General features: G+C 46.0%; 1 protein-coding gene across 8 annotated transcripts in view; it reads right to left on the bottom strand.

The window, feature by feature from the left end:
- The window catches only part of RASAL2 (RAS protein activator like 2), a 163,955-nt gene that overhangs the window by 12,614 nt on the left and 125,099 nt on the right, over positions 1-26,242 (bottom strand). For 6 of the 8 annotated variants that reach the window (XM_059854618.1, XM_059854620.1, XM_059854615.1 and 3 more), the window contains 10 exons: positions 24,329-24,438; positions 15,483-15,636; positions 13,834-13,932; positions 12,509-13,063; positions 10,245-10,389; positions 7,478-7,622; positions 6,735-6,971; positions 5,872-6,073; positions 3,365-3,564; positions 1,320-2,181 (listed from right to left, as the gene is read on the bottom strand). In XM_059854618.1, coding sequence (XP_059710601.1) covers positions 1,320-2,181; positions 3,365-3,564; positions 5,872-6,073; positions 6,735-6,971; positions 7,478-7,622; positions 10,245-10,389; positions 12,509-13,063; positions 13,834-13,932; positions 15,483-15,636; positions 24,329-24,438 — 2,709 coding nt within the window. The remainder of the gene's footprint in view (positions 1-1,319; positions 2,182-3,364; positions 3,565-5,871; positions 6,074-6,734; positions 6,972-7,477; positions 7,623-10,244; positions 10,390-12,508; positions 13,064-13,833; positions 13,933-15,482; positions 15,637-24,328; positions 24,439-26,242) is intronic. The other 2 variants (XM_059854619.1, XM_059854616.1) reach the window with 1 other exon arrangement.

Below are 26,242 nucleotides of genomic sequence, written 5' to 3'. Positions count from 1 at the left end.
TACTCTAATGAATCCAGTGGAAACAATTAGTACAGAAAGTACAGTGGGAAAACAAGTGGATGCACATCCCCTTCACATTTATCCTTGTTACTGGCCTAAAATGTGCAACCAGAACCACACAAGGTCTGGTTGTATTCCACAAAAAATCCTTCACCTAGCCATGCCCCTTTGCCCCACTGTAAAACACACACTGCAGGGAGACACAAACACACACACACACTTCAAATAACAAACAATGACTTCTTTGGGTATTACTAACTTGGCATACTAAGCTTTGCCTTGTGATTCAGTGTTTCTGATCTCATACTTCAATGAACTTGAGGTATCAAAGTAGTTTTGAAGCCCTGATTGCTCCTGGGTTCCCAGGCATCATCCAGGTTTTCCTGTAACATTCAGGAGTTTGCCAAAAAACCTCCACTGTCAGGGAACACCAAGAAAACCCTGGGCACAGCAGAGGTTGTTCTGCCAGCTTCACCTCACAGCCCAAAGCCTTCCCCCAGCAAGAGCTCTGGCCTGCAGATCATGTTTTCCACCTTCACCATAGCATTGAAATACTCACTTCTTCTGTAAAATTAAACTAATTTAGGAAAATATTTTCATACACAGCAATTCACAACAGGATTGTGATTATTTTAAAAAAAATTTTATAAGAATGTTGGCTTTTTGACAGGAAAACCTTGATTTATAGTTGCCTATGAGCAACTGATAATGTGCATTAGGAGTCGGTAGATATAAGCACTCCTTTCCACAAAAAATTTGCATTATTCATAGTTTGGGATGATTAATGAAAAAGCAGCACTTTTCTGAGGAACAGCAAGTGATTGCTTCATCATGGTGAAATATGGATTTCTCCACACTTTAGACAACTGTGCTTATTTGTTATTTTGGCAGCAGTTATTCTGTGATGTTTTATCTTTGTTCATTTCCCTGTTTTGAGGCAGCTCTGCTTTTAAATTAGCACCACAGGGCAAATGCAGTCTCACGTGGCGATCTGAACTACCACTACAAAGCTGCTCCTGGTTTTTTTTCCTTTGTATTCAGGGAAATTTTCCAGTTCTGTTTCTTTTAGCAGGTTTGCTGCTACCTTAGTAAATGGAAAACAGTTGTTTTTTTCTTCAGATTTAGTACAAAAGCATTCCAGTGGCACAGATAAGGTGGCTTGCCGAGCTCGTGAGGTTGACAAGCAGGACTATTCCTTACACTTGCTACTGGCCGCTGGCGTAAGCGCCGCTACTCTTGATTCAGCTTAGAGGTCAAGAAAGCTTTGGAGGCCAAGGGCCGAACACCAAAGCAGAGGCTTGGAAGCAGGACTTCCTTACCTGCTGCGTTTGCTGACGCTGAATCGCCCGCACCTTGGGGACGGGGCTTTCCCTGGAGGACGAGGACTGGTGCCGGGAGCGGTTCCCGTTCTGCACGGGCTCCATGCCCAGGGCCCCCGAGGCCCCGGAGACGCTGCCCGTGCTGCGCAGGGAGGGGCTGTGCGTCAGCGTGTGCAGCGTCTTGGCCCTGGTGCCCAGCACGGCCTGGTCCATCTTGCGGATCTGCGCCTGGCTGCTGCTGTTCTGCCGGGGCAGCACCACCGGCACGTGCTTGTCGGGGCCCGTGGGGCGCCGCGCCGAGTCCTCGCTCTGCGAGCTGCGCTTGGCCGACTCCTCCAGGCTGCTGTTGCTGCGCCCGCTGGGCTTGAAGTCCTCGCTGTTGCTGCGGCTCCGGGAGCTGGCGGTGCTCAGGTTCTCCGGGCTGGAGTCCACAGAGGCCTTGGCCATGGGGGGGCTCGGGTTGTTGAGCTGGTAAACCGGGTTTTGGAATGAGAGGGGCCGGAGGCTGCCCTGTTGGTTCCACGCCGGGTGCAGCGGCCTCCGGACCTGGGGAGCGCTCTGGGGGGTGCTCTGGGTGTCCCACAGCTGTTTGATGTTGGCCACCTGAGTGACGGAGAGCTGGCTGCCCACCAGGCGCAAAGGCACGTCGTGCATCATGGAAGCGGCATCACTGTGAGCTGCGTGGGGGTCCTGCAGGTCCATGAGGGAGATGCTACGGCCGTTGGGCAAGACACTTACCTTCTCATCCTTATCTGAGCAAGTCATGCTCTGGGTGGATGCCTGCTGAGCCAGCAGTAAGGTCTTGCCCCTAAAATGTCCATCTACATTTTCCTGGGTTGGAGACTTCATCTTGTTTATGTCACTGTGGAGTGGAAATGAATTTGGTTAATTTTTGAGCAGCCAAGACCCCGAGAGATCTGTCCCAGAGAAGTCTTTCTACCTCACTTAACCTCCCCCCACTGAAAGCTTCAAGGAGCCAGACTTCCTTTTATGAGCTCTTTGTGTGCAAGTCAGAACACACTCTTTCTTAATTACCGCTTATCTTGGAGAATGGTGTTTGATTCAAGAAGTCCTTCATCTTTATTTTTTTTTTACAGGTGAAATCTAAACCATTCCCACTAAATCCTCCCCCCCTTAGTCACTTCTGTCTCTAGCAACACTTCAGATGCCATTTAACCCTTTGCCATTACATAACAAGAGATGGGACAAAATGAAATTGCCTCAAGTTGTGCTAGGGATGGTTTAAATTGGATACCAGGAAACATTTCTTCACCCAAAGGATTGCCCAGGCAGTGGTGGAGTCACCATCCTTGGAAGGTGTTTAGATGTGGCACACGAGGACATGATTTAGTGGTGGCCTTGGCAGTGCAGGGCTAATGGTTGGACTTGATACTCTTAGAGGGCTTTTCCAACCTTAATGATTCTATGACTCTGTGTATTGTGGAGGTCTTAAAATTCAGCAGGAGGTGTGTGAAGGCTCCTTCAGTGCTGGATGAAAGCTCAGGGGGCACGTGACAAACTGCCCCTTGTACCTGACAGCACAGGTACTGCAGCAGCCAAGCCCTTTGGCAGCTCTGCCATGTCACAGCTCCAGATTAACAGCTACTACAGCGTGAGAAATGCTGCAGAAATCACAGGAAGGACTATTTCTGCTGTTCCACAGCTAATAAGTTCCACCTACAGCTCAGTTTTTCCATTAGCAGCCTGATGGCCAGAAGGAAACACCATGGCTGACCGTGCATTCTGGCTGGCAGTAAATCACAGAACTGGTTTTTTTATCAGCTCAAGCCATTGACTCCCAGAGATGTGGTTGAGTCCTGGGTAAGTCCAAAGCTCCAGGTGCCCAGTGCCACCTTGTGCACCTCTTACTGGGATGGTCTATTCCCTGTGAGAGAGGCCCCATTCCACAGCTCAGGCGATGAAGCCCCCAACCCTCGGATCCACAGAACGGTTTGGCTGGAAGGAGACCTCGAAGATCATCTCATACCAACTCTTCAGAGCTTTAACAACCCCACAGCTGCCCTCGAGCCCTGGCTGGGACGTACCCATCGCTGGGGTCCTCAGTTATCTTCTGAAGTCCTGAGGAGAGACTTCCAGCGACGTTTGGGCTGGAGCTGTGCTCCGTGAAACGCTTCAGCTGCTGCTGCATGGGTGTAGGGCTGGTCATGGATTTTGTGATATCCGCAAGAATACGGGGGAGAGGTCCCAGTTTTGCCACGGTTGCCTGTAGGAAGGAATTTTCACCCTAATTGGATACAAGCACCACGACATCCGGCGGGTTTGTGTTTTTTTTGGTACCGATGCACAGAGGCGGAGGGATGGAGTGGAAGGAAGGAGGGTGGGTGGTTGTGTGCGGGTGTGCCAGGATCGGAATGCAGTGTTATGGAGCAGCGCAACGACGGCGACGAGATGGATGGAGGAGACGAAACGGGGTGCAGCAGACAATGAGGAAAGAAAAGGAAATAGAAAAGAAATTAGGATTGACCCCCAAAAATAAAAATCATGCTCAATAAAACAAAACTACTGCCATTCCAATGCAAAACTATCATGCAAAGCACACTGGGTCCTGGGCGGGTGAGATCAAAGTGAAAACTACGGCATCTGCTCATTGAAGGGCATTCAAAGGCTACAGATTCAGCTGGTGGGGGGGACTTTCCAGGCAAAGGGGGTCATGTGGTAAAGGAAATGCATGCCAACAGATGAGGGGGATCATGAGAGGATCGCCGGGGTTGAGGGTGATGGGGAAAGGGAAGGTTTTCGTTTCATAAGCCTTTCAGTTTTGGTATCCTACATGGATGCCATCTCCTTCCGCACCATTATCAACAATTAATTAAGCCATTCTTCCCTACTCAAACTTGAAAAATAACTGCATGAGAGCATCAGTGATCCTCATCCCAATATCACCCCATCAGCATGGGATGAAATGTGTGGCTCCAATTACAGGTTAGCTCAGTGCTGGCCAGGCTGAGGGTAAGAGCAGCTGGCCTTCAGCAAGGAAGGCTGCTCCTCCAGGCCCTGGCTTCTCACCCCTTTGGGCCACTGCTGGGAGATCAGCTACAAGGCATCTCCAGGCTCCTGGGACTGCAGGAAGAAGGTGAAGGAGCTGCAGATTTATGAAAAAATTAAAATTCTGCTACAAAAACAATGTTCTTCACTAAGATACCCTTGTTTTTCCCATAAGCAGGTGTTCAGCCAGTTTGGCTCCAGAGAAAGGTCTCTTTACAGACACTTTCATACAGCACTGTGGCTATTAAAATCTCCAAGGTGGCTCCTCTCATTATTTACCAGCCATTCCCTACAGTAAAGCCATAATACATGTAACTTTACCCCTTAATTCTCTCTTTAGGAAACCACTGTACCAGCTCCCAAGGGCCTGCTAGGATAGATCCATACATCTAACCTACAGAAAGGGTATGCAGATCCATACATTTGGAATCTACACTGTCTACATGGATGAGGTAAATTGAAAAAGAACATCATAACTTATTATCAAACTAAGATTAATATACAGACAGTCTTTTTGAGTCAAGGGCATTTCAATTTACTCTGATGCAACAAGCTCAGAGTTTTGTTTTTTCTTTTAAGTAATGTACAGTGAAAAAATAGATACACAACCAGTAACTACTTTGGCAAACCCTAATGCAATAAAAATTGAGTGCATTGCTATTCATCTTACTTCTCCAGTTTCAAAAGAAAGAATAATATATATGGAACATGGACAAAATAATGCACCTCTAAAAATTGAAGTATGGAACAGTTCCAAGCACTTAAAAAAAAAAAAAAAAAAGACTCACAGTTCAGCTTTTCTGGGCCTTATCAACTACCTTTGCTATCAAGATTTTAATGATTTTGGTTCCTGCAAACCCACATAGCTAAGGAAGATCAAAGCTCTGCCTTTCCTGCTTTTATAGCTAAAAGGAAGCAGTGTTCATTGCTGGTGGTGTCTGCTGGGATCAGAAGAACAGAATCTGGACACTGCCCATGAGCTCAGCAGAGGGCACAGCAGAAAGCATCTTGTTCTGCTACAGGATGGCACTCGGAGCAGGTCCAGCCTCTTACATGGCATTCCTTGTGTGCCAAAATCAAATGCTACGGAAATGAGAGCATCTCAGCATGCTTTGGATCAGGCTGTTGATGAGAACAGCTCCACAGGGCCAACTCATTCCTCCATCAGAACCAGGGCTGGGCCGGCTGTGCAGCAAAGCACCTCCTTTAGCACCAGAGGGCACAGCAACAAGGCCTTTTCCTGTCCAAATGCCTCACTTATGAGACAGAACCAGCTGCCCAGGGATTTCAGGTCCACTTCCAAGCAATGCCCTCAGCATCTGACTTTCCTAAAGGCTCTGCAAAGTGTCTGCAGCACTGCTGAAGCCCAACCACCTCACACACCCTGCCGCAGGCCCTGATCCGAAATCACGGAAGGAGCAGCTGTGAAACAGCACCATCACACATTCCCCTCCAAAGCTCCTGCCTTCCCTGGTGCTCCCCAGTGTTTACTGTTGCCATGGAACCATCCCTGCATTTGCCCTCCCAGGCCTCCAAACAGCTTTACCTTATCAAGCTGGGACACAACCTCCCAGAGGAGGGAATGCAGCACCGAGAGCTCTTTGCCCAGGTCAATGTAGCCGTCGTATCCAGGCATGTTGGAGATGGTATCTGGGTTAGAGAGCTCCCTCAGAAAACGCTGCATTCCTCCCCACTCATGTTCCAAAAATTCATTCATGAAGGCCATGTACTCTTCCTTAATACCAAACCTGCAGGAAAGGGAGGTGGGGGGAAATCCAGTCAATAATCTCCACACAATATACAGAGCACAAGTGCTTACAGACAATTACTTTAACATTTTACTTCAGACCTGCCTTTCTGAAGATTTAGAGTTAAACAAAAATAAAAATTCAAAATCTTCAGATTTTGAAGTCTTGGATGGAAAAAAACCACGCGGACAATTTAAGAGATTCACGGCTTTGTTGTACTTACTTAAATACTACTACCTCACTGTTTGTATTACAAATCACATCTCTCCCTGCTCCCTCCCACAGATACTCTTTCTCTCCTCCCATGTAGGAGACGTGCCATGCCCTTTGGATCATTCAGCTGAGAATTCTGGAGGGAGAGAACATGAAAATCATGATCCTTGAAACAGCAAGGATCTTCTTTCCTTTTGAAACAGCACAGACACTAACATGCTAGTGCATGACTCTTCTTGGTTTTATGCTGTGTCCCCTCCAGAGAATTCAGCACACTCCAGTCTGCACGTAAGGAGAATTTATCTGAGGTGTCTCAAGTGCCCACATCCAAGTGAGAAGATTCCCCCTGTGCTAAAGCTGGCTTCAGTTTGCCACAGAACCAAGCTGCCTGTGAGCACAACCAGGAATGGGGCACGCTGCAGGTTTCAGTTTCCCTGGCAGCACCTACTTGGCAAAGTTGGCGAGGTTCTGGATGACTTTGGCGATGAGGGTGAGCGTGCGGGAGGTCTGGTCATCAGGGTACTCCTGCATCAGGTTGAAGAGGCTGGGGGACATGATGGCAGGGCACAGGAAGCGCAGGAACAGAGAGGCACTGATCAGGCGCTCACTGATGTCCTGCTTGCCCCTGTTCAGGCACTGCTGCTTCCAGGATGCAAACACCTCCTTCAGCTCACGAGGGAACACGCTGAAAAGCAAAAGGGAAAAAAAAAAAAAGGGAAATAAAATTGCACTGGCAACGAGATGCAAAAAGTTGAACTGGTGATCAGTCACTCGAAAACATCAGCTCTTTTTTTACCTCCCCTTTTTCTCCCTCTTTCTCTCTAGGCTAGGTAATATCATTAAGCCTCTATTCATAGATCCCCATTTAATCTGGTGGCACTTAAGTAGCCTTTAAAGCACCCCTTATTCATATGTGTTAAGTGAAGCCATTTCCAGACAGGCTGTGTTCCCTTGGCAGGGGATTTGGGGAGGTGTGGTTTGTGGGTTGGGACCCCTCAGTCTGGGCACAGGTTCCACCTGCAATCTGCAGTCCTCCTGCAGGAAGGCAGTGAAGAAAGGGGACAAAGGCAGCCTGGGAAGATGGAAGGGGCTGTGCTCCTTCCCTGTCCCACTGCTGCTCCCTCGCCCTCAGAGGAGGAACAGGCACCCCTGAGCTAACAGGGACAAAGGGAGGGAAGGAAGATGCCTTACCAGTAAGAATTGATAATCTTGCAGAAGACCAGCTCACAACACATTTTCAGGTTGCACTGATGATCTGCTAATTCACTTTGTGAGCACCTGCTGGGATCTGCTTCACAGTTTTCATCTGACTCATACACAGCCTTGATAAACTCCCCTGGAAAAAGGGAAGAGGAAGGAACAGGAACCGGGGTGGTTACAAGAAAAGCCTACTTGACACACCTTTAAATCCTGCTTATGTCTTTGCCTGGCAACTGCCTGTCCTGCTCTGGGTGTCTGCAGCTCAGCCTCCAGACACCAGCTGTTGGGGACGCGACTCCTCCCAGCCCTTCCCCAACAAAGCACAGCCTGGGCTCTGATGCTGCAGCCTCCTGTGCCCTTGCTGTCCCCAAGCACAGGTGCAAAAACAGGATAGCTCTGCTTAACAACCCTGCAGGCACTTCTCTTATGGCCTAGAGAGGATTTGATGTGGTATTCAAACAGTGTTATCAACTGTGAAATTATCCACAGTCCTAGCAATGAAGCTGTATGCTATTTGTCTTCATAATTTCCCCAGAAAATGCTCTGGCAATGATATTTATTTATATTATTGCTAAATCCGCCTCTTTATTTTTAAAAAGTGTCATCTTGCTCTTGAATAAGAGTAATACCTAAGCCCTAGCTAGATGCTGCTAATTTTCTCAGCCTCTTATATCAACACCTTACAGTGTTTTTATGGCCTGCATCTTTCAAGCTCCTTGCCATTTCTGTCACCCTTCCCTTTCAGCATCCCAACAGAAACTGCTCACATACAAACCACATGAAGCTGGCTTTGTCTGACAGACTGGAATGAGCTACACAGTGGTTTCCCTCCTCTATATGCAGGCATTCCAAGTGATTTTTAAGCTGTTGGGTGTTCACTAAGAAAAACCCTTTATTCATTGGTTTAATGATTCAATGTCTTTCAAGTTCATCTCCTCAGATGATCTCACTGGCTCTGAGCTAACACAAGGCTTATTTGTGGAAAAGGGGTTTGTTTTTAGCCTTTGCTTTCCTAAAACCCCTTAAACACCTCTCAGCCCCTTCCCAAATCTCAGCTTGGTGTTGCTGCAAGCAAAGCAGGCACCACATTTTCTTAATTTCTGCTTACTTGCAAAACTGCTGGCATCACTTTTGTTGAGCCAATTCTGTTTTAACTCTTGTTTACTGGATAATATTTTTTTATCCTTAAACATATTTGAAGCTTACTCTTTGTGGTCCAAAGATTCAGATATAAGATTCCCTCCCAGACATGTTACATTGCTAACACCAACCACAGTTTCATTAATCCTTTCAAAGAACAGGGCAGCTGAGTAAAATGACATTTAAAACCTGACAAAGAATTAGATGGGGATATTGTCATGAGTGAAGTTGCCCTGAGCTGCAGACAGGCTGGACAGCCTTAGGGGCATTTTCCATCTCTCCTGCCTGTGATTTACCATCTTATCACTCAGAGCTAAATGATGTATTAGAAGTCATTAATGTTAGAATATTTTATGCAATTACTGCACATTAAGGAGCTTGCAGTCAGCTGTAATGGAGTGGTCCCACAGCTGATGTTCAGCCTGCTGGGAAGCACAGCACAAAGCACCAGGCTGCTTGTTTCTCTGTACCAGGTGAGAGCCTACAACTGTGACTTACACTCAGTGGTCCCACCCAGGAGAATAAGACTACCAGAACAGGCTCATTACACTTCAGAAATGGCCAGACTGGATGTAATCCCAGAGCTGACTACACTGACCCTTGGAGCACTCATTTAGCCAGCTATCTCCTTGATGCCTTGCCAGCATCTGGGATTGCTGAGGACAAGCGATTCTGCTGGGAAAGCAAGCAGCTTGGCTTTTTTTTCTCTTTTTGCGAAAGGATGTGGTGTGGGACTTGGCTTTGGCCTGATCTTGTTTCTCTTGTATCAATTTCCAAAGCTTTCTTCATCCCAGAAACAACAGGGGGTGGGTGGCTCATTGTGCAACCGTGGAGAAGGAAGGTTGTGTGGAGCTGCTGAAACCCGACTGTGGTGAGGCTGTGGAAGGCAGCGAGCCCGGGTTTGGTGCCCTTTGCTGCTGATTTTGTGTGGCCGGGAATTCCCCAGGCACTGGGTTATGACTAGAGCAGAACCTTTTGGTGGAGGGGGGACAATAACAAAATGATCAGAGTCCGCCCTGGCGTGTAACAGCGGGCATGAAGAGCCCAGTGGGGAGAATGGAGTAGGAGATCCCCGGATGACCAGAGAGTTTCAATGAGTCAGTGAATAATGAGCATTTGGGATAAACACAGGCAAGAGGCTTCCCAGACAGGATGCATCTTGACCTCCTGTCCTGGGATGCTCAGCAGTCTTGCAGCCTCACTCCCTGGCCTTGTCTCTCAAAGGACCATGTGTCAAAACTCCCTTTTCAAGCCTGTTTGTATACCAGATCAAACAAGCACCATTGCACACAAAGAAATTGCAGTGTTATACCTCTTTATCATGCTAGAGACGCAAAAGAAAGTTACCCAGAAAAACAGAACATGGTAATACAAACTTAAAGAGGGACTCAGCTACATCAAATCTTGCCTTGCCTTGGGTGCTATTCCTGCATGCACCAAAGAGCACCCTTCTCCACATGGAGGAAGGGCATTGAGAGCAGGACAGTGTATGAGACACTCAGGCTGAGTGCTGAGGCTGTTCCTTCCCATCCCACATTCCCAGCCGCAGCCACCCTGCAGACACAGCTCAGGGTCAGCCCTTGCTGTACAAACAGGTGGCAGACAGGGGGTTTCTTACCCAGTGCATCCTGGAGGTACTTCTGTCCTACCAGCTTGAGGTATTCCTCAATAGCTTTGGTAGCAAGTGTGTTCTCCCTGAAGATTAAAACATCGTGTTCTGCACAACGATCTACCTCAGCCATCACCAAGTCTGTCAAGAAGTCCTGAGAGAAAAAGGTCAAATAGCAAAGGTGATTTGAACCAGCCCAGTTGTGCCAGGCTAACTGCAGAAGCCAAGAAGAAAGGATTTTTCAGGATAATAAATAATTTCTCAGCCTGAGACAAGGGGTGCAGCTGCGACATGAAGTAAGGACTGAGGAAATAGCCAGGTCTCCTCTCAGTTTTATTATATTTGTAGGATGATATAGATCACAAATTATAAAGGGTGAAGCAAAAGTCTCTAAAAACCTTTACAGTCAAGCTTGTGTTTCAGTTTAGCTCCAGAACAGAACCTCTCAGCAGCTTGTTTATCAGAGGCTTTGTCTGCTGAAAGAAACTGTGCTATTATATTTGTCCTTATCTTTATAAGGAATATTCCATAGAAACATGGATTTAAAAATCCAAATTGGAAGTGACACACAAGTTAATACAGCTTGATGATATTTAAATAAGAAGAATGGCTTAACAAATTAAATTCACAAACCAAGAGTGCTTTAGAATTTGGGAAAAAAGAAGTTAACATTCAACTTGCTGGTTATCTGCATGGCTTAACTTGAACTGTATTAGATTGTCCAGGCAGGAACTGTCAGCAAGCCTTGATACAGAGAATAATCTCTTGATATAGGGTCTAATTCTACAGTAATACTTATTTCCTGAAGTGGTAAATTTATGTGAGTAAATAACATCTAGTACTCTTGGATTTCAGTCCATTATTGCTTTTTCTTTTCAACAAAATCCACAAGAATTCTTTTCACCTGGCACAAACTGGGAACATCCAGCTGTATCCCCATCAGCAGAAGTACAAGCTGGAAATACCCTCTTAGGAGCTTTATGGCAGCCTGAGCCACCTGGTGCCTCCCATAAATAGAGGTTCAAAACTTCACACACCAGGAATGCAAAGTTATAACACTAATTTATCTACTTGTTGCAGCAGGCACTGCAGCAATCTGGAGCCTGTTTTCTAGCAAGGTCTCAACATAATCTTAGCTACCAGCTTCTCTCATCAGATCACTTAAGGAACATCTTCCTGTCACACACACTGTCACAGAGCACCAGTTCGCAAGAGGCAAGCAGAAAAGGACCTTTTCTGGAATAGTTAGGGTAAGGCTGTCCCGTGGGTGTTGTTTACAGCCATCCTTCCACCTCTCTATCCCTCTGATTTGTGCTTTACTTGCTGTAGATGGTGGTGCCTCCAGCGTGTCACTACTCACACAGCAGCTGGCAGCAGCCAGAGAGATCAATGCATGCTAATGCTTCCCAGAACTTCCCACGACCTGCAGGATCCACAACCCATCTGAAGGAACCAGTGTGTACCCAGAAGTCCTAAGAGCATCCTTGGGGCAGGTGGGATCACCATTAACTGGGTATGGATCCCCCAAATGGCTGCTCAAACGCTGACCAAATCGATGCTGCATTGATCCGCTGACTCAGCGCTGACTCAGCGCCAGCACCCGCTGCTCACTGCTCACAGGCTTATTTATAGAAGCACTTCTCCAGTTCAGCAACCTCCTGTTCACTCGTCTCTTAACCTACATCCTGATTTTAGAAATGCAAGGGAACACTCAGAGGTAGGTGCTGATTTTCAGAATAACATGAAGTTACAGAGTCCTGCTTTGTACACAACATCTATTGTAAATCAAAGGTGACTCTGATGAAGGGGAGAGGATGATGAGGAGGACTCTGTGGATATCAGAAGGCTAATTAATTACTTTATTATACTATACTATATACATTTCATCTAAACTGAATCTGCCAAGCACTCACTCTGCACACAACTGCTCACACTGCCCAGAATCTCATGACTGTCACCTGACAGTCCTGACACACACAGTGTGGGATAGGCCAAGGAAACAAAACACCAACACCCTGGATAAACAATCTCCATATTGCATTCTACTTCAGCGCAACACAGGCACAGCAAGTGATAAGAATTGTGTTTTCCCTTTCTCTGAGGTTCAGAGAATGTGAATCTTCGAAATCCCTGGGAAGAATTGTGCCTTGCTTTTCTCTGTGAAGAGAAATGTGGTAACAAACATCGGCTGCTGCTGCTTGGGCCCCCCAGTTTCCACCAGGAATCCCTTATCAGTAGCCAGAGTCATTCCAGCAGGAGCCACCTGTGCTTACCTTGGCTCTCCCAGTGCTCTGAAGAATGTGCACCAAGGCAGAAGCCATCTCTTCCTTGTTCTTGACACTGATCACAGGTTCCAGCACGGAGCACAGCAGGGTGTAATTGCTGGTAACATACTCCCCAAATTCTTTGTACTGCTCCATGGGCAAGATGGTGATGGTCTGGTAGCGGGATTTGATGCGAATGGAGGGCCCCCCTGCCTTGCCTTTGTTGGCTGTGGGGGTGCTGACTGGGTACCATTTCTCCACAAACTGCCGGCCGGTCACGCTGGCCGTGGGAATGTTGACCAGCCCTACATAATTGTTCTTGTCCTTTTTCTTCTTCTTCTCCACGTCCTTGTAGATGTGAACCGTGATGCTCTGAATGTGTGGGAGGCTGTAAAACTCAAAGTGCTCCCCCCAGAAAATGTTATCGGCTTTTGCTTTGCTGGTGGTGCGGGCAAAGAGGGTGTCATCAAGGCACAGCTCACAGAAGTATTTCTTCTTAGGGGTCAGGTCCTTGGCCTCTATGATCCAGAGGCGAAGCACGTTTTCAGCTCGACGGCAATTGTCCTGTGCAGGAGAAGAGATCAGTTCTGATTCCAAACCCCTAACAGTTGAATATTTAATCTTCTGAAGCAGCAGCAAAGGTGCTGCCTTTTCTGTCTGAGGCAAGGACAGAGTCAGAATTCAGAATCAGATACTCTGATCCAGAGAGAATTGGAATCTCTAGAAAACTGGACATTTTCTAAAGCAGAGGCAAAGGGCTGTCTTTTGAATGTCAAGAGTGTCGGGGATTAGAATATTTTTCTTCTTCAAAAGCTGTATTTGAAATGCTTTAGAAAACAAACACTCTGCACAAGAGCCTGTCCAAAGCTGCCAGACTGGTGGGGAATCCCAGAGCACTGCTAGCCTGTCCCTGGGAGGTAGGACTGCAGCTATGGAGTGACTTATCAGACATTTCCAGCCGATCTATAACTTGACTCCCCATCTCACTCCAGCTCCAATTGCTTTAATGTTGGTTTTTTTGGGCTCCTAGATTAAAACATGACCCTTATGCAGGCGTGCCCCAGCTTTCCCAGGTGCATGGCCTCAGGAATCCAGCCTGCATCCCAAGCTGGCACTGGGGCAGGGATCAGGAAGCAGGCTGGTGTGTGTTTACTCATTAAAGGTCTGACCTCCCTGGAATAGCACACGGCAGCTTTAGACACACGGATGAGCGGACGGCTCCCCAGACTAAATTAATTGAGGATGCATCTGTGGGAAGCCCTGGTACACTGGACTAAAATCCAATCATCCCACCTCCATTCCCCCACTAATCTCATTTCTGCAGTTCCCATTACCTTCATTGGCTGCGATAGTCTGCGTATGTTTTCCATCCACCAGTCCCTCTCTGCTGCAGAGGAGCAACTAAAGCATTTACTGCCCTTGGAGTAGGTTACCTGGAATGAATAAATGACAGACTGAGTTCAGGCAAGCCTAGGAGACATGGAAGAGGCTTGAAAAAGCAAGGAGGAAGATAAACAATGCTTGAGTAACAAACTAAATATGAAAAAGGGAGGTAAAAATACAGGGAGGTAAAAATACAGGGGCTTAGAAGGCAGAGAGGATAAAAGGCCCACAAAATGCAGAGAGCAAAAGAAGTTTGAGGTTCTATAAAAATAGAGAAACTAAAGCATTTACATAAAATTAAGAGCACCTGAGGCTCCTCTTAAAGACTTTTAAACCAAGCTTTAATCAGCTAGTTAATCTTTCTTTTTTTAAGGAGTTGTTAATGGATCTGTGGCTATTAAAGCTTGCTGATTTCCCTGTGAAGGCCCAGGGGCACAGGATTTGGTTACTAACAGTGTAAAGACAGACAGAACTGGCAATGCATTAGCATAAGGAAAAACACAGTGGACATATTGACTTCAGTAAATACAAAATATTTCCAGGGGTCCATATAGGCAGCAACAGCCTAAACAAACGGAGGGAGTTGTGTCTGCTCCAGCCTGACAGCTCTGCTTTCCCACACCAGGGAACCACCTCATTCCTTCCCTTCTTATGTGGCCTGACAAGCCTCATTTACTCTTTCCATTCATTTGTGCTCACAATTACAAAGAAGTTTGAGGCAGCAGCCTCGGAGCTAAGCTGTTGCCAGTGTTTTCCACCCAACTCCCCAAGCCCAAGCAAGCTGCAAAGCGTTTCCAACCAGAAGAATGAGGCTGAAGCAAACAGGAACAGTTCCTGGATGCATCATGAGGGACAAAAGCCTGATATGCTGGTTTACTGCCAGAATTTTCCAGGTTGTAAACAGATCTTTGTTGCAGAAGTTCAGACACATCTGACTAATCCTGCTGAAGACAGAGTGACCTGGCCCTGCCACGACAGGTGATGTGGCCTCAGCTGCATGCAAACACACAGGGCTCCACTGCTGGAGCTGTGATGGCAGGACTGAGCTCACACACACAGAGTCTCTTCTGTTTCTGGAGCAGAGCTCAGAGCCACAGCCTGCAGCCTCTCCTGAAACAGCAAAGGGAGCTTTGGATCCTGCTTCACGGTGCCATGGACACGTCCACAGCCACTGAGGCTTCTCCTTTGCCAACTTGAAAGCTCTGAGCTAATGGAATGGGGCTCTGACTGGAAAACTCATGTATTGGTTACAGGCAATTTTCCAAATTCAATTTTAGGTGAATTTGGAGGGGTGAACACACAGCTAATGTACATACTATTGCATATCCATTGTGCTGTATGTATCAACCATACATTTGCATGCACACTACAAATGCTTCTCGAACTGAAGAGATTTTTCAATTAGAAAAAGATTTCTCTCTGTTTCAGTGACTGATGCCATTAGCCTCAAGGACTTCAAGTCACATGGTGGCTCAACAGCCCCCACCCAAACCTCAGCAGGGCATGGCTGCTGCTCTGTTTTCCAGTCCGCCAGCCCTGGAGCAGCATTCTCCAAGGGTTCAGGGGGATGGCAGTTGCCTGTTTTGGAGCCTGTCCCTACCTCAAAGCAGAAGTCTCGTCCAAGGATACTGTTGTGAAGTGGTTTGACAAAGACTGCTTCTTCTGCTGCAAAGTCCAGAGTCTCTATGGTGCTGGCTTGGTTCAGTAAAGACTCATGGGAGCGGGACTCCTTCAGCTTGGGTAGCTCACGTGGTCTGGAGGACAAGGAGAAAGGAAATGTCTTGGTTTTTCTCACAATTACCAAAAAGAGCTGGCAAGATCCCAGACAAAGCTGCAGCTTGTCTCGGTGCTTATTCAGAGCAACTTTCACAATTAGTCTGCAAACCTTATGAAAATAACATTAGGCCAGCAACCCCAGACTCCCAAGGCAATATCCAGCCCAGGAAGTCCATTCCCACTGACCTAGAAATTATAGCTGCCAAGTTGTCAGTGAAAGAACAGCAGCAAAAAATTCAGAACTTAACTGCTGAAATTTTTAAAAAGCCCATATAGGTAGCTTTGGATATAATACTGAAAATACTTGTTAGTAGCTAGATTAGTAGACAGATGTTGTGCATTAGCAGCAAAGAGCACATGGATCCCTAAATCTGTAACCAATGCAGAATGAGGAATATTCATTAGAGCAGATGACCCTTTCCAGTATACTTGATTTTTAATATTCAAATCCTTTACACTAAAGTCAAATACACAAATTCCATCCCACTTCACGATTGCTCAAATCAGTCATTTTGCATTTTCCTTTTCAGCTGCTTCTTCCAACTTGAATTTCCAATTTTTTTGGATACTTTCTTTCTCTTTTAACTTCTCACTATCACATACTGCTTCTCCTTTCCAGCTGATTGTCCTGTAAATCCCCCAGCTCCACCAGAGCTGAACTCTCCCACATTCACAGCACCTTTTTATCAAGGCAGTTTTCTCTTTGTCCTTACCAGTTCTTGAACACTTCTCAAAGACACTTCCCTCCCTGCACTATTCCACAGCTTTTGACAATCAACAGTGACATTATCAAATGTGTTTTAACCCTTTCTGTACTCTCCCAATAGGATTTAATGCAACATTTGTGCATAGTGGGGAGCTCTGCTGTCAAACAGCACTGCAAAATGTGCTCAGTTTAGAGGCGATGTGGCTTCTCCCTCTGCCTCCAAACTGACACCTGCCCTCCAGGCTTCTGCAAGAGTCACATAACACCTAAGGCACAGCGTGCATCTCAAGGTAAAGATCCCATGCAGACACATCTTATTTTTCCTGTCAGAAATTCAGTCACATCCTTCACAGCTGACCAGCAAAGAGGAAGAGCACAGAGTCCCAGCATAGCAGAGAAGGAGCTGTTGGCCTGGTAGGTCTAGCTTTTGTTGAGATATTGAAGTCCCTGTGCTCAGTGATCCCTGAAGGCAAGTCCATAAATGTGGCTGCCCATCCATCAAGTGTGACTGGGCACAAGGAACAGATGTGGAAGCAGAGAGGCATCAGCTCTCTACACATCACTCAGAGAAACACAGTGCTCCTGTGTTTGTTTTCATAGTATTTCCTCTTTGATTCAGTCCCCAGTATCAAATGGAAAAATTTAAAAAACTGTTATTTATAGAGGAAAGAAAAGCACAACTACCTCTAACAGTTCCCTAATTTTGAAAAGTAATTAGTTTCTGTACACTTCCCTCACAAACACACACAAAAAAAAGCTCCTCACATTCTTTATCCTTAGCAAAATCAAACTCCTCCTACCTGTGAGCAATTCTATAGGGGAACTCAGAGGCAAAAAACCCCAAACATTTGGAAAAGACATCTGAATGAAGGCTGCTTAACAAAACCTTGGGTACCACAAAGAATCCAGGCAATACAACAAGCAGAGCTCACCCAGCTGCTCTTTTGTATGGAATGAAACACTGAAGGTATTGGAGCAGATTCACACACGATAAGATTTATTAAACAGAGAGGGAGAACTTTGTTACCATTTAATATACTGAATGACCTAAGTGCAGGCAGCAAAACCCTTTGATGGGAGGAATATTCCAAAGACAGATTTCAGATGCAAAGCAGCAGCCCTGGTAGGAGCCTTGGCTGTGCTGTGCTTTGTTCTAACAGGTTCCAGCAGCAGCTGAACCAAGGCAAACCCAAACCTCAGCCATGTATAATTGAGCACTTGCTGCAGTTAAGGTAGGGCAAGCCTAAAATAAACACACCACAATACACCACTCTAATGTCATCTCTGCAAAATCCTCTCTAATTTCTCCTCTCAAGAAAGCACTGCTGAGGTCACTTGGCTTCTGTCCCTGCCTCAAACTCTGAGCAATTCCTGTCCTTACAAAGTGCTGGGAGCCTGCAGCCAGTGCCCACTCAGTGGAGGAAAGCAAGGAGTGAGCAGAAAGAGGGGGAAGAGGAGGGAACGAGAAATAATTACCAAAAAAAAGAGGGGGAAAAAAAAGAAAACAAGATATGTAGCAATTTCCAGTTAAGCAGAGGCTGCACTTGGAGCAAGACAAGGCAAGCAGACCTACACGAAACAACTGTAGAGCCACTTAGCAGAGCATCTCCAGATCATAGCGGTGCCACATGCCACAGCCCTTCCCTCCAAACTTCCTGCTACATCTCAGGCAACAAATCCTGCCTGGAGAGGAAGAAAGGCACAAACAAATCCAGCAGGAGTTCTTCCTCAAGCCTCGGGTTACAGATTTCAGAGGAACACCGTGCCAGGCAGATAGGCTGGGGCCAGGAATGCAGCCACAGTTACAGTGAGGAGAGCTCCCTCCTTGGTGAGGAAAGCTCCCTCCTTGTCAGCTCTGCTCCCACCCCACAGTGCCAGGAGAGGCTCCTGCCTGCTCCTGGGTTGCCAAGGCACAGCATCCCCTAAGGAGATTAGGGGGGGCTGGCAGCCAGCAGAGGCAGCAGGCGAGGGGAGGCCGCTCTGCAGGCGTGGCTAAGGTGACCTTCCCAGACAGAGAAGTTCCTCCTCGTCCTTTCCTACAGCTTTGATGAGATCCAGACATTAAAGGCAATTTGAGAGAGCATGGAATCTTCCAAGAAAGCCTCCAAACAGCCTCTGGGAACAGGGCAGGGGCAAAGGCAGGTACACACAGCAGATGTACTCCAAGCCTGCACATCCCATCTTGCAAGCCACACCTTTTAGGAGCAACTCTGCTGCTCCAGTGCTCTTCTGACCAGAGGGCTGTGAGCATCAGGGTTTGTTGCAGTGCAGCTGGAGCACTGGTGGTTTTGTTGACTCAGGGTCCCATGGCAGACAAATGTCAGTCTGTTCCAGCAATCCTTTGAAGTTACCATATTTAAAACAGCTCAATAAACTGATGAAGTGGCGTAGAACTGGCACTTTATCTTCCACAAACATCAGAACATCCTAAAGCTGTTGGTTAGATGCGACCACATGCATTTACAAACACAAGTACATGCATTTGTGAGCACCACAGTATAGATTTCATCTATTGATAGATCTGCAAAGCAAATCTTCGACTTGTGCCTATATCAGCAGCATCCCAATCAATACAGGCAATAATTATACAGAAATAATACTTCTCTGCTGCTTTAGAGCTTCATCTGATATGCTGAATCTGTAAAAAGGAAAGAAAATTGCTTGCTGGCTTCCTTTTGCCATAGATGCCACTAATTCATGTCCCAGTGCCCAGCAAAGGGGCTGGATTAACAGGGTCCTTCCTGTATTAGGTAGGAAGCTACTGGGAAAATGAATATTGCTCAGACTCTGTCAGCAGAAAGGTAATCCCAGGGAAGCAGATTACTGTAAACAGGAAGATCACACATGCAAAAAAGTGGGGGAGGGGTTGTTTGTACAAATCTGTTTCTGTTAAACAGCTCCATGAGCAACACAAATCCTGTTTTAAATTACAACTAACCTCAAGTGATCAAATTTTTATCCTGTTGCTTTGTCTGTCTATGTCTGTAAACAACAGAGATTGCAAAGGAACTACATGGGAGTTCAAACAGTTAGCAAAGCACAAGTAATTCTTACACATTCTCCATAATTTCTTTCCCATAGGAAAAACAGGCAGAGGAGAAGCATGTCAGGGAGCATTTTAAACTTCTCACCTCTTTTCACATGTTTTGGAGTACTGGTCTTCAGAGCTGCATCACTTCCTTGTAAATCAGAGCCCAGACAATGCCCTAAACCACTGACCTGGCAGCAGCATGCAACTGCCACTGAAAAAGAGCTCTCCAACCGCCCCATCTTGCTGGCCCAGCCCCAAGCTGACCCTTTCTCCTTGCACACCATAATTCAGTAATTTTCCATGACAGGAAAATCTCGGTTGTAAGCTGGGAACTGGAAACCTCTGGCTTGCAGTGGCTGCCCATGGCACACAGCAGCCTATTAGCAAAGTTCTGTTCTATTCTACTGTCTATAAGGCACGTAGAATAAAGGGTTAAAATCCTAATTGCTCTGGTTATGAAGCTCTCCTGCTGATTTTGATCTATTTAAAAGCCAACCTACAAGGCACAAAAGACTTCCAATTACCGAGCTTACCAGGGAGAGCTCTATATTACTTGTAAAACAAGCCTGTGGACATCAATAATCCAAAAGATTTGGGGGAAAAAAAAAGTTTAAAAATGAACTTTGCTTTACCAAACTGGTGTGAAAGGAAAGAACTCAGCCCAAGCACCCAGCTACAGCCAAGTCTCCAAATTGCCTTACACCAAGCTGCTCGTCTGCATGCTTCAAATAATTCCAGCAATCCCCATGTGCTGGGAGACACTCCCAGAGAGCACAAAGTCAAATTCAATACTCAGCCACTCTGCAAAGTCACAGGAGAGAGCCTGGACTGTCTTGCAGAGAATTTTCTGCTGTTCTCCCAGCTCCCAGCCCCGTGGAACGGGACCCTACCCTCTCCAGCACCACCTGCAATTCACCCGGCTCTGCCCGCGCTGCAGCACCAGGATTTTCCCTGTCCAAATGCTCATTTTGTAGGCACCACACCCCTCTTCATTTTCCAACTGCCAATTATCTGAACATCCTATTACTTGGTCAACAATTCTGCAAGTCTAACCAGTTTTTTTGTTTTTTTTTTTTTAAATCAGAAACTTAGGGTAACTTATTTATCTGCAAGTTACACTCAGGTGTGATTAAATGCTGGGTTTTTCTGAGTATATTGCACTAATCTTCCACTGAGATTCTGGTCTTTCCTGGCAAGGTCCTACCCAAACTTCATTGTTTGAATCCTGGCTTTGCAAAGCCCTTCCCTGCCTGCTCTCCTTGCAGATCACAGCTTTTCTAACAGACACCTCTCAGGGTTCAGCCAAGCCGGCTGCTGAATTTCACAGCAGGAGAGTTCTCCTCTCTCCTCTGGTCTCTGCTATTAACGTTTCCAATTGGTTTGTTTTGATGGACCAGAAATGCTTAATCGATGCAGTTTCATTTCCCTGCTAAACTCGAGGTGAATGCTTCATGGAGGAGCCTGGGCTTTGCAGAGAAGCATCAGCAGTTAGGAAATATCTATTTATAAAGGGGTCAAGTGAGCTTGCAGGTGGGAGAGAGTAGCCCAGCATTAAGAGGAAGGTCTGTGACAAATGCTGAGGTCTTGTTAAGTTTTCAGTGAAAAACCAAACAACTGCTGAAAGAAATAAGTTCACCAAAGCAGGAGTGAGGCGTCCCTCCAGAAACAAACCACTCCTCCCTCCCCTTTCCCCACACTCCAGTGTGCTGATAGCTACAGATATGCTGAATGAATGCAAGCTGGGAGTGAGTCAAGCCTTAATAAGGCATTGTGTAACACAGACTTCCATCCTGACAGCTAAATCAGGGTGAAAATCCCCCACCCTTTTTTCCAAAAACCGGCGTTAAATTAGAGCGAACCTGAAAAACACGGCAGGTTTTGCTTCTATGATTTACACCAGCCCTGCTATTTTTTCACTGCAAAGAGGCAAGGAGGGAGGAACAGGAACTCACCCAAGTAGAAGAAGCTGTGGCTGGAGGAGTGGTACCTTTTGACCATGAAGCCCAGAGCCATGGCTACCTGCTTCTCTGTGCCCCGCTGGAGCCCATTCCCAGCCCCGCTGCCACTGGCTCATAATGCCATAAAATGACTTCTAGCAAAGCAGGAGGATTCCCACGTGGCAGTAAATCCCAACAGGGCAAAGCCCTCTCAGCTGTCTGCAGAGCTTTGCTGCAGTCACTGAGACCATATGCAGCCAGTCACAATCATCTTTGCTCCCTCTCTGTAAACAAAACTGCTGGTTCTCTTGGAGATACTCTCAAATTCCTGGCCACAAACTGGAAATATTCATTTGGTCTCTCCTTTCAAACAAAATTTTCCTTAAGTCTTTTCTCATGCTTTTTTTACATGTTTTATATAGTATGGACATTGAGAAAACATTACAGACAAATGTGTGAGTTGAAAAGCTCAAAGGATGCAGGAGGAAACAGGCTGGAAAAGCTGTGAAAGATGCCACAGTGACACGGTGCCAGGTCCCCTCATGGTGAGAGCTGTTGGCAACCTGGTGAGATGCTGCACTGGCCACACATTAAAGAGCCTCATTCCCACCTGCCCTGGCTCACAAAGGAGCACAGTCTAAGTACTGCCTTGTAAAGACAACATATTCAAGTACAAAAAGCCACCAGCAAACAGCCTGAGCCTGAGTAAGAGGAGGGATGTGAATTACAGACTGAGAGGTCATGGATTTACTCCTACAGGACACCGGAATGCTGACCCATGTTTCTAGAGGGGCACCAGAACTCTCTCCTCTCCCTACCCACTAACCCAAACACACTGAAATAAAGTTAAAAACCAGAAAAGGTACATTGGCCAATTGCTTTCTGCTGAAACAGAAAATCTGATTACAAAAAAATCTGCAATCCATCTCCATCCCTGCTCCCTACAGCATTCCTGACTCTCTTCTGTTTTAAATCAACTCTGAACAGACAGCATCCCTCCTCTGTCATCATCTAGCATGGCATGCAATGTTACAGTATCCCAAATCTTGATGTGCACCAGGATAACTGATCTTCCTTAGTCCAGAATTTTAGGGGTATTTATCTGTAAAATCTCCACTTTCTTGACAGGTCCCCAACACCCCAAAAGCATGAAAAGGCAGTGTGACAGCAGCCTCTATTTCCTTCTAATCCATGCAGAGTTTTAATTTCTAAAGCTGTATAATACTTTCTTTGAAGGCAGGGCTCTTGTGTTTGTCAGAGCAAGAAAAGGGAGATGCTATCAGTTATCCTGGCCCTGAAAACCTGTGCAACACCATGACATCACCTAGAACCACCTGCTTGAAATGGGAAAGGGCTGACTCACCAGGGCAGGACAGCAAAGTTCTCACTGCTACAGACTGAGAGGCTGACAGAGAATGGGGGGGAACAGAAGGTGAGAGAGGGGCAATTCCTCCTTATGAACTTAGAGTCAGCTCTATGTTCAATAATGCCACCATGTGATAAAGTACCTGGATTTTATGCTTTTGTGCTTTCATGAATTTCATGAAATTTTTCGAATTTTCATCAAAGAAAATTCACATTTCATTTCAGTCTAGTTGAAAATTTGTGCCCACACTGGCAGGAAGTAGAAGGGGGTCTGCTTTTTATGAGAAGGCAGCTTTGCTGTGTGTTACATCATGTCTTAAACCAAAGATGTAGGAATTAATTATAGCTACATTTATTAGCTTTCCCAGAACAACAGTGCTTCCCCGACACTACAAAAGCAAGTATCCAGCAGGAGTACCAAGCTCAGGAAAGACAACCAGATTATTTATGGCAAAAAAATCTTAACATTACAAAAATTTAAGCAAAGCTGCTTTCAAACAATGGTAAAAATAACAGGTACTTGATTGCCTGGTGGCATTATTCAAGATGCTTATGCTCACTGAGTTGCTATTATAGCCACATTGCAACACCCTGAAAGTAGTGATTTATAGGCAAACTTGCATCAAAGCAGCCTGGGTGGACTACAGGAGCAAGGCCATCTAGATGGTTAGTCACATCTGGTAAGCAGCAGGCTTTTCTGTAACTCCTGATGTTAACAGACCTCCAACATCCACAGCCTTGCTATCTCTGTGATTTTATGGTCTGCCTTTCAGATGGAGAAGGCAGCACCATTGATTGAAGCAGCACAGCATGACAGATACAACTAATGAATTCAGCTCAGCTAAAGGAGAAGGGAAAAGGCATTGAACAATGTCAAATCACAGAAGCCTGCCGTGGCCTCGAGTACAGGCCAACTTATTTTTCACTCTATCTACTTCTCCTGCTGGGCTACTGTGGAATGTAACACAGAATATGTTTAATAAAAACAATCAAGGGACTTTGCAAACAGTTAGGAAACACTGTGTGTACGAGCCTTTGCTTGCCTCACATACAATCCATTCCCACAGCCTGGTTCTCCAGCCAAAAGCTACACAAGCAAAGATAAACCAAATGGAGCATTAAGATGGTCAGAAATCACTGAGTTTTCCAGTCTTCTGAAAAACAGATCATCTGTTCCTTGTGGTAACACTGCAATAACCAAAACACCAACACTGCAAGGGTCCTCAGAGTGCCTGAATTACACTGCACATCTCTGGGCTGTGCCAGCACTGGTGGAATCACCCTGCTCACACCAACTCAACTCCTCATCTCACTGGCCTGCAGGCAAGCCCTGCATGCAGCAAGCCAAATTTCTCTCCATCTGATCAATCCCTTGGTTTTGTATCATCAAATTGGAAGTCTGCAGCTTATTTGAAACAGGTGCAGGACAAGGGACTGGAGTCCATCTGCTTAACCTGAAGCTGTGAAGAGCAGCAGCTTCCCATCCTGTATCAGCAGCACACTGCACACTAAGCTTAAAAGTACAAAGGCAGCCCCACAAACCCGTCTCATGCCAGCTGGACAATAAATCCCCTTCCTGGCCCTCCAGCCCTGAGTGCACTCACGTGCTGGGTGTCAGCTCTGCACCTTACCTGTCCTCAGAACTGTTGGGAGAGGGCAGACGGAAACTGATGTTCCTGTCCAGCTTGGACTGGCTCTTTGTCCTCTTGATGGATCCTTTCAGACGCTTGCTGAAGAAGCCCTGCAATGAGAAGGTGCAGAGGTGAAACAGGGAAATTGGTGCCAGTAAGGAATCACTCAGGGCACTGTCACTGAGCCCAAACACAGAGGTTTGATGCCAGTCACAGGACGAGCTGGACTGGGACTGCTCTGAGCAGGAAGAAAGGCAGGGCTGGGCTGGCAGTGACAGTCCCAGGAGGGGAGAGCCTCAACTGCAATAATTAGCACTACTCACATTACTGGGGCACTTCAATGGATTCCAACCATTATACAAGACACCCAAACCCCACAATTACCATTTAAAAAGGAGCAATCTTCAATATCAGTATTTGTTCCTACTTTCCCTCTCCATGCTATGTTTTTAATTATTGGCGAGCTTAAAAGTAGAGAGGTCTTATATTATGAACTTCTATTGAGCCCACAATTGCAGCTAGGTTTGCTTTTTAAATTGAGATATAGCACATTAAATCTTAAAATAATTCATGATTTCAATATTCTGGCTAGCCAGAATAGAAAATTTCAAAGCATTTCCCACACCAGTGGCTCCAGATATCAGTTATAATATTGGTAAGAAGCAAAGCTCAATTCAAAAATCTGCTTAGGATCTAAAAATAAAATAAATCTTCAAAGACTCTGTCTTAAAACTACAATTTTTCACCCAACAATCACAGCCCAAAGCCATGTTAGTTGGAGGGAGCCTCTGGGATCATCTCCTGCTCAATTGGAGTGTGCTGCCAACACTAGGTCAGCCTAATTCTGACTTGGTCTAGCAAAGTACTGAAAACCTCTGGAGACAGAGGGAACAAAGGAAGGGGAATCTGCTTTCTGCATCTGAACGCAGTGCTACATTTAAGACTGCCCTTCAGTTTTAGTTTCTGAGCCAGAGGCTCCTCAGGGGTGAAAGCTGCTACATTCTCCTGATAAAGTGGAAAAGAAAAGGCCTGATATCTAAATACAAAAAAAACCAACAAAAAACCAACAAACCCCCCCCCCAAAAAAAAAAAAAAAAAAAAAAAACTAAAACAAAACAGCCCAAACAAAAAAACCCACACAAACCAAACCCCACCAATGTACCCAATGTGCTGGGGGAAACGGTCCTGTCAAAAGGGAAGAAGTGTTTTCAGCTGTGTGTGCTGCTCACTCTGCCCATGATGCTGCATCTCCCTTGGTCCTGGTATTGAAAAAGTGCCTTTGAAAAACCCCTGTAATCAGTAGATGCTCCTGGGCTTCTCTTGGGGCAGTTGCTGGAATTCAAATAGAGGATGCACAGCACTTTCAAAGGCACTTTTGTATATTCTGACCTCTCAGCATAAAAGGTAACAAACCCAGCCACAGGGATTCAGTCCAGTACTTCCCAGTCTAATCCAGCTGCAAACATGAAAAAACAAGGCTTTTTCCCCTTAAGGGCAAATAAGACAAAGCTGACCCACTTCAGCAGGGGTCCAGAAGTATTTATATTGAATAATTCCAAATCCCACTCAGAGAAGGCTGGTGAATATTTATTTTTGTGTGCATGTACAGTTTTAAATTGGTACTGCTTTCACATGGAACATGCTCTTGGTTTAATTGAACATAATCTATACCCCAATGAAACAAATGTTCTCTCTGGAGTTGAATAAGGCTAGCCAGAGTTGACTATACAAAAAAACCAAAATAAAACAAAACCAAAAAACAAACAGGGTAAGAACATTTAAAGACAGAAATTTATTCAAACAAAGGGTGTGCTTATTGGTCATCCTCAAAAGAGCTGGAAACATTTGCAATATTTGCTCTGTGCTGGCAGTTCATGCAGGGCCAGTGCTTACAGATGGACAACCTGGGAGCAG

The sequence above is a fragment of the Haemorhous mexicanus genome, chromosome 9 (genome assembly GCF_027477595.1).
Source record: "Haemorhous mexicanus isolate bHaeMex1 chromosome 9, bHaeMex1.pri, whole genome shotgun sequence".
NCBI lineage: Eukaryota > Metazoa > Chordata > Aves > Passeriformes > Fringillidae > Haemorhous > Haemorhous mexicanus.
Note: the sequence above shows the minus strand (reverse complement) of the source record. Positions and strands in the feature narration are given on the sequence as shown.